This window comes from Sinohyriopsis cumingii, chromosome 3, assembly GCF_028554795.1.
Source record: "Sinohyriopsis cumingii isolate HCF-2022 chromosome 3, ASM2855479v2, whole genome shotgun sequence".
In the NCBI taxonomy this organism is placed as follows: Eukaryota; Metazoa; Mollusca; class Bivalvia; order Unionida; family Unionidae; genus Sinohyriopsis; species Sinohyriopsis cumingii.
The window spans coordinates 89,751,993-89,767,416 of NC_142963.1; the positions used below are offsets into that span (position 1 = coordinate 89,751,993).

At 33.4% G+C, this 15,424-nt stretch overlaps 1 protein-coding gene across 1 annotated transcript in view; it reads right to left on the reverse strand.

Annotated features, from left to right (window-relative positions):
• LOC149803268 (ras association domain-containing protein 4-like) overlaps positions 1–15,424 on the reverse strand; it is a 155,866-nt gene that overhangs the window by 22,230 nt on the left and 118,212 nt on the right. The window contains exons 4-7 of the mRNA XM_089952926.1: positions 11,546–11,624; positions 8,445–8,612; positions 3,687–3,866; positions 450–551 (exon numbers count right to left, since the gene is read on the reverse strand). Of these exons, the coding sequence (XP_089809052.1) occupies positions 450–551; positions 3,687–3,866; positions 8,445–8,612; positions 11,546–11,624 (529 nt within the window). The remainder of the gene's footprint in view (positions 1–449; positions 552–3,686; positions 3,867–8,444; positions 8,613–11,545; positions 11,625–15,424) is intronic.

Below are 15,424 nucleotides of genomic sequence, written 5' to 3' on the forward strand. Positions count from 1 at the left end.
TGCTGAGGTCATTGGAGTAGAGTGACTTGCCCAGGGACACATCATGGTAACTGTCCCTAGCTAATCCAATTTGCGGATTCAAACTGGCACCATCCTAGTCAGGAGTCTGGAACACTAACCAGTGAGCCACTGATGTTCCTTAACAAAAAGATGAGAACTTTAAATAATTTTGAGACCAAACTCAAGGAAATATTAAAATTTATACTTGCAATTGGATATTATCATACAAATATGATCAATAAGGTAGTCAAATGCTAATATGCTAAAAATACTATTTTTCAAATTAAGCACCTACTTTATTTTTTACTAAAGGTCTATTGCAACTTTATCTTACAAAAACTCAATTACAAATCCTGCACCGACTGTAACTTTCACCAATAATACTCCCTTGCAAAACTTGAATTTGTCACCCATGACCTTCTGTATTAACCTTCAGTGTAAGAACTTACCTTGAACTTGTCTAGCAGTGTACTGATTACCTCCAGCACTGTCATCTTACTGTTCACTGTTACACTGGTACAGCTGCCCAATACTGGGGTAAATACACTGGTCTACAAGAAAAAGCAATTATAGACAGCAACTTTGGATAAATTACTATCATATTAAACAAATGAAGAGATAGAATATTCTAATATTAAAACTATGTCGAGTAGACATGTAAAACAACAGGATGCTGTATCAATATTACATAATGAAAAAGAACAAAAATATTGAAAAAAACTTTTAAACACATGCAATGTTTGTGTATGTATTTAAGATCTAGCTTTCATGAGTTCAGTTAAAGATGATGCCTATTCAAAACTCTATGAAGCTACCAAATAGACTCACTTTTAAGTTTAAGATAGCGCTCATTTTATTAATGGGGCTCAGTGAGTGATATGGGGAGATAACTCTGTTAATCTTATTTACTGCCATTACTTACCATGTCACATTAACTAGAGTTTGCTTGCAATCTGCTGGACATTTAGTAAATTAATTATCTTTTAAACATTCTGGGATAGATGTATATCAATTTCTCAACGTTAGAATGAAGTTTCTGAATTTGATGCAACAATACATACAACTTCTAGATGCATGAACAATACAGAATGACAGCTAGAGAGGAGATTATGATCATACAAAAATGACAGTAGTTAACAAGTTTCTTTTAGCAAACATTATACAGAGTCAAGTCTGATTCTTAGGTCTCAAATTTATATTCACATAATGTTAGACAAAGACATGCAAAGCAAATGATATATTAATCTGCAAGAGTACGAGGTATCTATAAAACAACAGCCTACTGACAGTATTGTGGTCCACACTAATACAAATTATATGTATAAAAAAATGGAACAGAAAAATAAATTTTTAAAATGTAAACAAGTGTCTACCTTCAAGTATAAAATACTACTGCCTTTGAAACACAGGTGTGACTTATTAATTTCCAGAACGGAAGTGGGTGTTATCGATAATCTCCTTTCTCACCGACAGAAACGAGTGCCTGTGATTGTGGCTGTTGTTTTGTATATGCATTAAGCACAATATAATGGAATTGATTGTAAGTCATCTCCAATCCTATACTCAGACTAGTTATAGATTTTCTTTGTAAGAGGAAATTGTACAATTTCTTCTGTTTTGAAGATAAGACAATAATGCCTTTCAAATTTAAGGGAAGACATGAAATAATGTTTTTATTGCATTCATGCGGTGCAAAACAAGGGGCATGGCGACAAAGAGGACCCTGCAGCAAGTCAAAAAGGAGCCAACTGAAATGGCCTGAAAGACTGAGTTCAAACCAGTGACAACTAACAGTAGTCTGTTTTGGAGGCATTTAAAAAAAAAATCTTGTCAAGGATGAGAATGGTATATGAACAGATGATAAGTCTAAGTCTGTATACTGGAAATACAACCAAGATGCCAAGGCATATAAAATGGCACAACCCTAACAATGGCAGACATTCAAAAAAATCAAAAGACCATCGATTTGATATGTGTATTTATAATGTACATTTTCACCCCTAATAGTTACTGCTAGTTCACCCACCCACTCCAAAAAGGTATCTATCATTACTTTGAAATTTAAACTGCTTTATATGAAAGAATAAACTGAAACTATTTTTCATCATAAACACTAAGCAAATTTATTTCACGTTCTTTATGATTAGATTTTTATATATAAAATACTACTGTGGAAGCTTAAGTCCTGACAATGTCAACAGTTTGAAAAATTAGAAATATTGCTATCATGGCATGAATGGTTACTCAGATCGTTTACATATGCATACAAGTAAGCTGACCAAATTGTATTTGTGTACAGGTTGGTTTTGCTTTTTTATACCAAACAAGAATTTTTTCTTCTCCAAAACGTCATGCCAACAAGCTTTTAGTAAATAAAGTTCAAGTCTAAAAAGTGAAACAAAATTGCCAAAAAAAGGCAAATTACTGCAATAGCCTGAAAATCTAAGGAGGTCATTTAAATATACATACAAATATTTTAGCCAAATTACCACCATTTAGTGGTTTTTGTGCAATCTTACTAATAAGATTCTTGGGATGGACTGACTGTGTGGAGAGATGGATGCCTAGGACAAAATCAAGTTACCCCTGCTGTAAGTCCTGAGGGCATAATGTCCTTGTAAGGAAATTTCATTATTTAGGCAAATAAATCTTACACAAATATAAAAAACTAAATTGAGTGCTTGAAATATGGCAGACTTTGGTTAATAATAAATGCATACTATTCTCAGTATCTATTGTCACATGTAATAATTCTTCAAGCACATCACATCCATTTCCATGTAAATGCTGAACTGAGAAATTTTACTTCATGTACAAATACACACAAATTTATTTTCAAAGTTGACAGGGAGAGTTTAATTACAATTACTAACTTTCATAGATTCAGTTTTAGGGCATATATATAAGAAAATTGGCTTATATTACACTTTTTAGATATAATTATTTCTCAGCTTAACCAATTAGCATAGCATGGAAAATTTCTCACTTCAGCAGGAATTATCTTCGTATGTGTAACATTTTTTCTTAGTTCAGTTTCTAGCATGTATTCACTAGTTTTATTGGTAGCTTTCTATTATGTATAGCTCTTTGCTACTTATGAGCTTTGTTGGCTGCTAGAATAAGTTTAAAGACAAGACTTAGTCCTAGCTACCCAAAAACAAATATATGTCTAGTCCTAGCATTAAGTCCACCATTTTGGACTTGCAGTACTGACTGTTATGGTTTCATTGATTAACATTTAAGTTTCCAAAATATAACCACGTATATATGTTTACATGTATATAAAGATATATACACATTTTTTTCTAAAATAAGAAAATCAATTCATTTTTGCATGATTTTCTGAATATTACACATGCAGAAATAAATCCAACTAATAAAAACAAGAACTTGGGATGGGGAAGTGTCAGTACTGTGCTAGTAAGATGGACTACTTCATTTAAGATATGAAAATATATATTATGAAATGTGATGCCAAATTTACTAGCATCAGGCTATCAGACTACCATTTATTTCAAGCTCCCTTTATACACGTATATTCAAATATTTATGCACTGACCTAAAAGACTTTAGCAACATTTAAACAGATAAAAACCTTTAAAAAGTTTTAAATCTCCATAAGCTGAGGTACAAAATCATTTATATGAATATCTTTGAGAACTGAGTAAATCCTGAGGAATACATACATCAAAGTTATAAATATGGCCATTGATGGAGGCCCTCTTCCACTTGTTAGGTCTGTCCCCACGGTAAGCTACTGTGTTAGATTTTCGAATCTGATTCCGCCTGACAACTTCAAAACCAGGAGAGGTAAGGATGCTGTCATCAAAACCACTTATCCGTGAAAGGGGAGAGTTCTCTGACTTCTATAAAGCAAAAGCGTGATCACAAAATTCATTTATAATCATTAAGTTAAACAGTAATTAAAATTACAAATCAAACCCACAAAAAGATCCATGCATCAGTTTTCAGGTTTGCAAGTCAGTCTTTATTCTATGATCTATATATCTGAGCTTTCATCTTCAGCAATTCCAAAATATACTTTATATTCTAGTTATTCCGATTTTCATTCTGCAGTGAAATGATAATTTAGAAATTAATCCATCAAAGACATAAACAAAATATACCTCAAAAACCTCTTAGGATGATAATAGTAACACCCTGCCCAAAGAAGATTTGTTAGTTTTGTGACATGGGAAAAAATACTCCAGCTTTGTGGCAAGAGTATATTTGTAAGCAATGTTGAATACATTTTGGAAAATATATCAAACTTGAAATGTTTTCATACATTTGTTCATCCTCAAATTCAGCCAGATTGAAAATTTGGTGATATTGAGAAAACACTACTGGCACTGGATCTTTGACACAGTTACTTATGCAATATTCAATTAACATTGGAAACTACTTAACAACAAACAATAGTCTGCAAATTTAGGTGTGCCACAGACCTTTATTTTAGGAAGATGAAGAGACTGGAGCATGGAAGATAATAATATTTATAAAGCATTGTACAAGACAGTTTAAAGGATACATAGATTACTGAATGAATAATACTGTATATAAACCACTGTACAAGGCAGTGTTATAGGATATAAAATTACTGAATAAATAATACTGTGTATAAACCACTGTACACCGCATTGTTATAGGATATATACAGATAATGAATGAATAATACTTTATATAAACCACCATACAAGGCAGTGTTATAAGATATATAGATTACTGAATGAATAAATTGTGTATAAACCACTGTACAAGGCAGTGTTATAAGATATATAGATTACTGAATGAATAATATTGTGTATAAACCACTGTACAAGGAAGTTTCATAGGATATTGTTGTTGTTGTTCTAATGTTTAACACTATTTTTCAGCACAAGATAGGCTATACATGGCGGCCAGTATAACTGGTGGAGGAAGAACCCTGGAAAATCCAGGGAAGAACCACCGACCCATGCGAAGCTACTGGCAGGCTTTCCCACATACCCACGCTAGCCAAGCCTTGAACCCACGCAGAAAGAGGTGAGATGGCAGTGATCTGGAACGGTGTGCGCTTTAGACCACTCGGCCACTCGGGGCCCCTTTCATAGGATATAGATTACTGAATGAATAATACTGTGTATATGCCACTGTACAAGGCAGAGTTACAAGATATAAAGATTACTGAATGAATAATACTGTGTATACACCACTGTACAAGGCATTGTTATAGACACAGATTACTGAATGAATAATAACTAAATCATTTATATGAATAATACTGTGTATAAACCACTGTACAAGGCAGTGTTATAGGATACATAGATTACTGAATGAATAATACTGTGTATAAACCACTGTACAAGGCAGTGTTATAAGATATATTAAAATTACTGAATGAATAATACTGCATAAACAACTGTACAAGGAAGTTTCATAGGATATATAGTTTGGTGAATGAATATTACTGTATATAAACCACTGCAGAAGTCAGTTTTATAGGTTAAGTAGATTCCTGAATAATACTGTATAAAATGGACATCTAAATTTAAATTGTACATGCAGAGCAGAAGACTATTATTAAAGAAAGAATATCGTAATAATCCTGAATATACAGTTACTATTTCTGTATAAAAACAATAATATTCAACAACAGTTTACTTCCTGGCAGAAAAATACTTTGTGACATAAGGTATAAAACTAGACTTAAAAGTAGAAATGACATTGGACAGATAAAACGTAAATGCAACCATACTGTATATACATGTTTATAAGTCACATCCAATTGCAAACTACATAGACCCAGATCTTCCATTGCAAAAAATGCTGACAGATCTGAGTGTATACAGTTTCATAGGAGTAATCAGTTGAACAAACAACACAGACCTTGATGTCTGCATATTACGCAAGCATATACAGCAGCCAGCTGAGCTTTAGAAAGATCTGATTTGTTTAATTGGCAACAGATTGACCTGAAATACTATTCATTTTGGATATTTTTTCACTGTATGGTTTTGTTGGAAAAGCTGTATTTTTATAAATAGTGGTTTGAATTTTTCAGTTTAAAACAAAATCCAAATATTTAATACAAAATAAAACTTTTACAAGGGCATATTATCATTCTAAAATAATGATACAAGTGATGCTGTACTAAAACAATTAATTAAAATTGGAAGGAAATGTCAACTGATCACTATGCACTATACCTCAGGCTGTAGAAAGAGTTACTAAAGTTTATAAGGCTGTTCATTTGTTTATAAGCATGGCAGAGTTTATGATTTTAATTTCTGCAGTGTTACACAGATGACAAAAGTAACTGACAAATAAAACTCCACCCCAAATTAATAGATATTTGGGTACATACTAGAGGATGCAAATCTTTACTGCTCAAGTACTTATGTCAAACTTTGAACAAAAGTATAATCAATGGCACATTATAAGCCAGCCAGCATGTAGGTAGGGCATGCTTTACTCCAGTGATTACTGACCAACAGGTCTCAATGATGTGGACGTTTGCTCAAGGAATGTGAAGCAGAACTTATTTTACACTGAAGAAACCTAGCTTCTTCTGTCACAATTACCAAGACCTTCCTGTACAGAAATTTCTCATGGATTCCATATGGAATACTTCAGGAATCTTTATGGAAGAGATATGGACTGAAAAACGTATAGAATCAGATATTTTATTCCATATCAATTCCATAAGTACTTCACAGCAAGTGAAAATTCCATATTTATATTTCCTGTTTTTGATAGCTGTAATTTTACTGTTTATTTTGGGCACAATAACTTCTTTCCACATCTTTCCTTGTTATATTTCTTTTCAAATTCTGTTGTTCTTGTTGTTGTTGTATTTTTGTTTAACTTAAACTGGATTTAACTGGCCTCAAACAAGTTTTCTTGTTTTCCATTTTAAATCAGAATTTTGCTTTTCTCCTGACCTGAATCTGATTTTCCTCGCTAAGGACTCTTTTTTTAATATCATCTCTGAAACTTTTTTAAAACTAATGCTCTATCCAGTCCCATTCCACAATGAACTTTTTAATAAGTATTTGTTCATTTATTATTTAAAAGATGATCACTGTAAAGAGCATACGGGCACTTGCAAACTTCCTGTTAAGGTACCAGCTCTTTCATATCAAGTTGGAGCTTAAAGCCTTTGTACAGCCTTATCTCAATTGAAATTCTGATTTAAAATGGAAAACAGAAAACAAGGAAAGATGTGGAAAGAAGTCATTGTGCCCAAAATAAACAATAAAATTACAGCTATCAGAAACAGGAAATATAATGCTGCTGAAAATCATTCAAATTGTACAAGAAACAAAAAAAATTTTTTTATTATATCTTATTGATATTTTTTATTGAAATGTCAGTGATCTTACAATCACAAAATATAACTATATTTTCAGAATTTTTGACATACTCTCAGTGAAATTTAAATCACAAATTCCCACTGATATTTTCAGAAATGTTGGCAGAGTCAGTGAAATTTCAATGACAAACTTTCAATGATATTTTCAGAAATTTTCGTAAAATCTCCTAAAATACCATAATTTTAGTGAAAAAGGACATTCGAGTGAAAATTTCAGTCCATTTTCACTAGGGTATGATTTTTGCAGAGCATATTTTAATAGGAAGCCAAAACAATTATTTTTCAGAGTAAACATCAGATCAAGCCCAAAATCCACCTTGCACCAAATTTTCTAAGTCCAAAGATTCATCTAAGCTTGTACTACCAGATATTAATTTTCTGATCATGTTTACATTTTCTCTACTTTTTTGGTCATGTCTTTGTTTTTAAACATCTGTGGAAATAAAGAAAACTGACATGCATGTGTTTCTTGAAATTTATGTGAGTATATATTCATCCTTCTACATCAGCTACACTGACATAAACATGTACTCTAACTCACACCAATATTTCTATTTGAATCAGATAGTTTAGGTTATTAATTCTTCAGAGTATTTTCCATGATGCTATAATACATCAGCCTGCTTTCCATATGGAAAAAAGTGCTTATGGATTAAAGTTGCAACTTTATTCCATATGGAATTTTCACTTGCTGTGAAGTACTTATGGAATTGATATGGAATAAATTGTCTGAGTCCATACGTTTTTCAGTCCATATCTCTTCCATACAGATTCCTGAAGTATTCCATATGGAATTCATTAGAAATTTCTGTACGGGTAGCATCTTTCATGAGACACAAATCAATGACATGGAGTTTTCATCTTGATAAAGTAACTGCTCATGGTAAACTATCCAATTTACATTTTCATTTATCTAAATAACAAATCTACCTGGATTTCAAATACAGTTAGCAGTATTTTTTTTTTTAAATCTGCAAAGCTCTATAATGTATGTCCTTCATGGGAATATTACATGTACAATAAATTATGTTCCTTATTATTACCTGTGTGAGGTGCAATTAAAGTTTACCTGTATGTAACTATAAATTACCTGGATTACATTAGTGGTTGGTTGCTGGTCCATGTTGTCTACTATAACACTGTATCGTTTTCTGGGCGAAGGGTTCACTGGAATATCATCATTCTGCCTTAACATAATTGGATTCTTTAGGCCCCAGAAGATTCTTAAAGGTCCTTCCACCAGCAGGGAACCCTCATCCTAAGGCAAAATGTGAAAAGGCTTTCAAGTCATGAAATTGATTTGTAGGTGATCATTTCATATATTACATGTATTTAACAGGTTGAATAATTCTCATAGGCAGAGAAAATGTTTAAGATATATTTAAAACATTAAAATTTATCCCACAAATTGCAAAATAATGGAATGAAATGACTTTGTATGTTTTAGAGATTGCATGGTATCATGATGGTGTTTTGTGACACAATGAATGTGTTTCATGTAAAACAATATTAAATTTATACAATTTATAAAGAGTCATACTATTTTTTTTCCCACCACAACCAAAATTAGAACAAAATCTATCAAGCAAAAATGTATCAACAGACTATATTTTACCAATATACCATATGTAATCATGTTTGCATCAAGACCAACTGCAAACAACATGGACCCTGATCTGCTATCACATAATGCACTGGTAGATCTGGGTCTATGTTGTTAGCGCATTGTGTGACAGCAGATCAGGGTCTATGTTGTTAGTGTAGTGTGTGACAGCAGATCAGGGTCTATGTTGTTAGTGCACTGTGTGACCTCAGATCTGGGTCTATGTTGTTACTGCACAGTGTGAAAGCAGATCAGGGTCTATGTTGTTTGCAGTTGGTCTTGATGTAAACAACAAAGGGCACAAACCCTGATATGCTGGCACATTATGCAATGGACAATCTGGGTCTATTCAGTTTGATCTGACTTACACACAAATATATATGGTTTTAATTCCCCTTCTAGAAAGGCCCTTCTCAAAAGAGGCCTCTCCCCTCATCAGAGGGCCTTGCAAGACACCAAAATGGGATATCATAACTATTATGTCCCTCTCAAGTGTCTAGAGTGTCCACCCCTTTTATAATGCCAGTATTTCAGAACAGAAGGGGTGACTTTATAAGAGTGAGAATGCTGTATTTAAAGCATGCTTTAATTTGCCAATCATAAAGCAATCCCTTACTATATTACCCTTCAATATAACAGTTCCTTTTATAAGATGAAGATGGTCATGGATCACATTTTATTATGTAGTACTGTAGTAAAATTATATGTATGGTGTACCTCATTAGTAAAATTATATGTATGGTGTACCTCATTAGTAAAATTATATGCACAGTGTACCTCATTAGTAAAATTATATGTATGGTGTACCTCATTAGTAAAATTATGTGTATGGTGTACCTCATTAGTAAAATTATATGTATGGTGTACCTCATTAGTAAAATTATATGCATGGTGTACCTCATTAGTAAAATTATACGTATGGTGTACCTCATTAGTAAAATTATATGTATGGTGTACCTCATTAGTAAAATTATATGCACAGTGTACGTCATTAGTAAAATTATATGTATGGTGTACCTCATTTGTAAAATTATATGCATGGTGTACCTCATTAGTAAAATTATATGTATGGTGTACCTCATTAGTAAAATTATGTGTATGGTGTACCTCATTAGTAAAATTATATGTATGGTGTACCTCATTAGTAAAATTATATGCATGGTGTACCTCATTAGTAAAATTATATGTATGGTGTACCTCATTAGTAAAATTATATGTATGGTGTACCTCATTAGTAAAATTATATGCACAGTGTACGTCATTAGTAAAATTATATGTATGGTGTACCTCATTAGTAAAATTATATGTATGGTGTACCTCATCAGTAAAATTATATGTATGGTGTACCTCATTAGTAAAATTATATGCACGGTGTACCTCATTAATAAAATTATATACATGGTGTACCTCATTAGTAAAATTATATGTATGGTGTACCTCATTAGTAAAATTATATGCATGGTGTACCTCATTAGTAAAATTATATGCATGGTGTACCTCATTAGTAAAATTATATGTATGGTGTACCTCATTAGTAAAATTATATGTATGGTGTACCTCATTAGTAAAATCAATGTTAAAGTATGTATAATGTATAAATTTTTGGACGAAATGAACCTCAAGGTGTGATCCAGTACACTCTGCGTGCTGTGATGTCAAAATGAAAGCTATGCATATTGATAAATAAATTCATACTACACTCGACTGTGATGATTCCACTCGACACGCTCTTATTTTGACCCAAGTTTAGTACATGGCCACCATTGTAAAAGTCCATTGTGATAGATAATTTTTGTCTGGAAGTTTCTTGGTGACAGTTAAGGTGCAGATCATTCAATAATCAGGACTGAACTGACTTTGGTTAAAGAAAATTAGTGTTAAATTTTAAACAAACAATTTATATTTAATTTAAAATGAGTAAATGTGCATACATAACCCATGTGACTTGCACTATAATGAAAACCCATGCTGATATGATCATCTATTTGGAGGAGTAGCAATAAGATTTTCACGACAGATGCCTTGGTGGCCATATTGGATATTACAAATCAGTGCCATTTTCATTTATTCAGGAGGGGTAGTGATAACAATTTCTTCAATAATTTCAAGATGGCTGCCATGGCAGCCAGATTGGACATCAGATTGGCACCATTTTCATTTAGGACCAACTACACAACATAAAAAGTCTTTTAGTGACAACCCTTTTTTGATATGACCATGCCATTCAGGAGCAGTAGTGATGACAAGATTTTCACAATAGCTGCCATGGTGGCCATAATGTATATCAGATTAACACCATTTTCATTTGGGTCCAACCAGGGATCATATGCTTTTCAGTGAAAACTCCATATTGATATGACCATCTATTCTGGTGCAGAAACAATAACAAGATTTTCAAGATGGTAATGGTGGTGGCCATATTGTATGTCTGAGCAGTACCATTTTCATCTATGACCATTAAAGCTAAAAATAAATACATGTAATATGAAAATAAAAATAACAGACAGATACACATACAGATGTTGCTTTACCTGGCAATACTCTGTAATTCCTTTTTTAACCATATATTATATACAAATCAGACCTACCTCTTTCAGTTGCAGAGCCTGTCCTCTTTTATTTTCATGGTATTTGTTATAACCTTCAACCCTCCGTACGATCTCCTCCCTGAAACACAAGAAAAAGGTAATTTTCTGTTGAATTACAAACAACAGAATCCATCAAATATTAACTGTATTTTCAGATATACAAATATTTTACTTTTGTTATGTCAAACAAACATACAAATTGTGTTGAACTTTTCTAGATATTGCAGGGGTTGAATATCTTTAAGCTTGACTTGCCAAATCAAGCAAGTACAATTTTTTTCTTACCCAGAATAAGCTTCTACTCCTCCAATGATTATTGAAATATATAAGTTGACAATTTTAATGACATTGACAATAATAGTGATACTGACAATGTTAATGACAATGACAATAATAATGATACTGACATTAACAATGTTAATGACAATGTTAATGACCTATATTCAGTTTTTAAAAAATGTTTTCTGAAACCTGCAGTGTTCATTCTAACACCAGCTGTAAGTAATTACAAACTGAGAGCTGCTCTGTGACACTTCTAATACCAGTTGGAAGTAATTAGAAAATTGGGGCTGTGCTATGACCATTTTAACACCAGTTGTAAATAATTACAAACTGAGGGCTGCTATGTGACCATTCTAATGCCAGGTTTAAGTAATTACACAGAGGGCTGTGCTGTGACCATTCTAACACCAGGTTTAAGTAATTACACAGTGGGCTGTGCTGTGACCATTCTAACACCTGGTTTAAGTAATTACACAGTGGGCTATGCTGTGACCATTCTAACACCAGGTTTAAGCAATTACACAGAGGGCTCAACTATTCCCCAGTCTTGCGTTGACTCTCGGGATGGGTCCCTCAAGAGTTCTAACTGGTCTGATCCATGTGATGGGCCCTTTGTAGGTCTCACTGAATCTTCTTCCTGGAAGGGCTCTCTCTCCACGTCTGGTGCAATCAGTAGGTCACCATGACCTCTTTCACGCTGTTCAGTCAGAGAGTGCTGCTCTTGTAGTGCTGGATCACTGTATACTTTCAAGTGATTAGCATGAATCAGAGCTCTCTGCAGCTTATGAGTACTGCAATCACGTAACAGATACATGTGGTTAGGACCAAATAACACTAATATAGTATGGTCCAGTCCATTTGTTGTGGAATTTTGAAGATTTCCCAACAGGTACTTTTGGGTTGTGTAACCATACACGTTGACTCAAGTAGAAGTTTGGCTTGGATGCTTTACGGTCAAAATATTCTTTGTATTGTTTCTGTTTTCTTCCAATGTTATCTTGTGCTGCTTTGTCCAAAACATGAAGTTTGTTTTTCAACTTTTGTAAATATTCAGCTGCTGACTCTGATAATTTTCCATTTTCAATTGAATCCAATGTAACATCTAAAGGAAGATGCATTTCATGTCCAATGTGAAGGGGCAAATTTTCTGGCGATCTAACAAGAATACATTAGTTGAGACCAGAGAACCATTAATTAGATTTATGGAGACAGGCGCGTATCATATCGCCATACTACCGTGTACAGTAATGTCCTTTAGAGGGAGAATTTTGTTCCTAATTAAGCATTTGTTTATACAGCAGCCAGACGGACTATTAGGGACATGGAAAACTTCATTTTCACGGTAATATTGTCTCAATTGAGAAATCGTAGAAACTCTTACTCAAACTACCAGGTCAAGCTGACCCTGACTTTGGCGCCTCTGGAAAAAGGTGGCAGAGATATTTGATTCTGATTGGTTACGCTAAATAAGAGGCGTGTTTCCCACACAAAATTTTCTAGGTTTTAAAATTGCCACATCGGAAATTTTAATCAGTCTAAGCTTTTCCTGTAAGAGGAAACCCAAAAGTAGGACTCCTTGGGATTTGCAAGAAATTCCTCGTAAAAGAACTGTTGTCCAAAGGGGACTATTGTCGAAAGGAACCGAAGAACTAATTTGCCGATTAGAGGGAGGAACATTGAAAGCAAAGGTAGTGTGACAATTCCATGTAATTTTTTTAAGCCATATTTAATGCTTTGCTTAAGTTATTTACTTGTATTTGCATGAATCTTTTTTCTACATTCGTGTAATAATTTGCTTTATGAAGTATAACTGTGTTGAGTTTATGCATAGGAATGTCGTGCATTAATCTTCTTTAGATAAGTTTGACGAATTGTTTGAATTTGTCGTCTTGGTTACATAAGAATTATGTTCTAAGAATTTAATACATTACATTAGTTAATTTGATTATGAGAATCCATGTAAATTCGCCGAATTTAGAAGATTTCACGTATGATTAAGAATAAGTGTGTATCGACTGAAATGATTTAGTAATTGATTGATGTGATGTATCCTATTTATTCGCTGTGTAAATTGAGGCTGGCTCAAAACCCCAGGCCTCGTGTATGTGTTAATGTGTAAGGTCAAGGCATAACAAATTAGCCATTTGACTAACTAGGGTCATTATAGAACATGTGGAGTCGATTGATAGCCTTAGCATCTGTCAAGCACTGATAGTATAATCTGATAACGACGGAGAATAATGAAGAATTAACTCCATTTCATAAATAATGGGAAATTTAGGTTGTCTCTATTTACATTTATTTAAAAGGGAGAAAATAGCTCCTGAGACGTATAATCCTGAGACGTATAATCCTGAGACATATAATCCTAAGACGTATTATCCTGAGACGTATTATCCTGAGATGGTATTCTTTCTGTTTCACAGATCAAAAGTTTAAAGAGCTGGAAATCCTTGTAGAAGTGTGTTAAATCCTGGCCCTTAAATTTCTTCCGGCATAGGTCCAAATGATAAATCTCGAATTAGGGAGCTATTCTATTAGGAAGCTGTTGCATCTATCAGGTGACTTTCATCAGTGGTTTTGATTCCATGAATTAGGCTGTAAAATCCAAATAAAATCCAATCATACTGCAATTAAATCCAGATTTCATAGTGAATCTAGAAGACCAGGATCGTTGGTTCTCCACCAAACTGTTGTAGCTGAGTGGGGTAGGTGGCAGCTACATTGGGGAATTAGCAGGTAGAGCCAACAAACAAACATCTATGTTACATATTTCTTTAATTCAAATTCAAAAGCTCTCTCTAACCAAATACGAATATGAATATAAATTATAGACGCTTATGTAAACTAAGTACTTTTGAGTCTTGTTAATGCCTGATGACCAGGCTATTTAATTGGTCGGGTTTGTAGGAATAGAGCCACTACATCCCTGTGTTTGTGTGCGATGGCCGCACTATTTAATTATAATGTCTGAGCGTGGCAAAGGAGGGAAGACATATATCCAGGAGGTGACCGACATCACAAGTCCATGTTGTTAGAAACGCCAAAGCCTATTTGTTCAAATTTAGTCCAATTGTACTAGTGGATGCTGAATATACCAATGTTGTGTTAGCCACAGTAATTAACCTAATCTTAGGAGTTATTAAATTTTGATTTACTTTTGACTTAAGTAGCTTTTTTCCTTTTGTTTGTGTACAGAGTGTACTTTCATATATATATATTAAAAAAATAAAATTTTAAGCGCCAAGTCTGTTAGGCATTTGTCACCTGGTAATTTTTGTTCTTGTATTGTAATTTGAGTTTTAAATGTTGATGGCGGTGTCCAAAAATGATCATATTGAATTAGGGCCCAAAAAGAGTGGTGTATCTAAAGAGTTCTCCAATAGCCAAAATGAGAACTCTATTTGAGGCAACTGATAGATGTCTGTGTTTGTCTGTGTTTTCCTTCCCTCACTGTTGTGGGTTGCTGGTCTTTCCTGTTGGACTCCTCTTCTTTTGTTCTGTGTTGTTAACTGCCACACAACCACCATCTTAATTGACATTGTGCCTCAAGCCCTATTTTATGGATATATATATATATATATATATATATATATA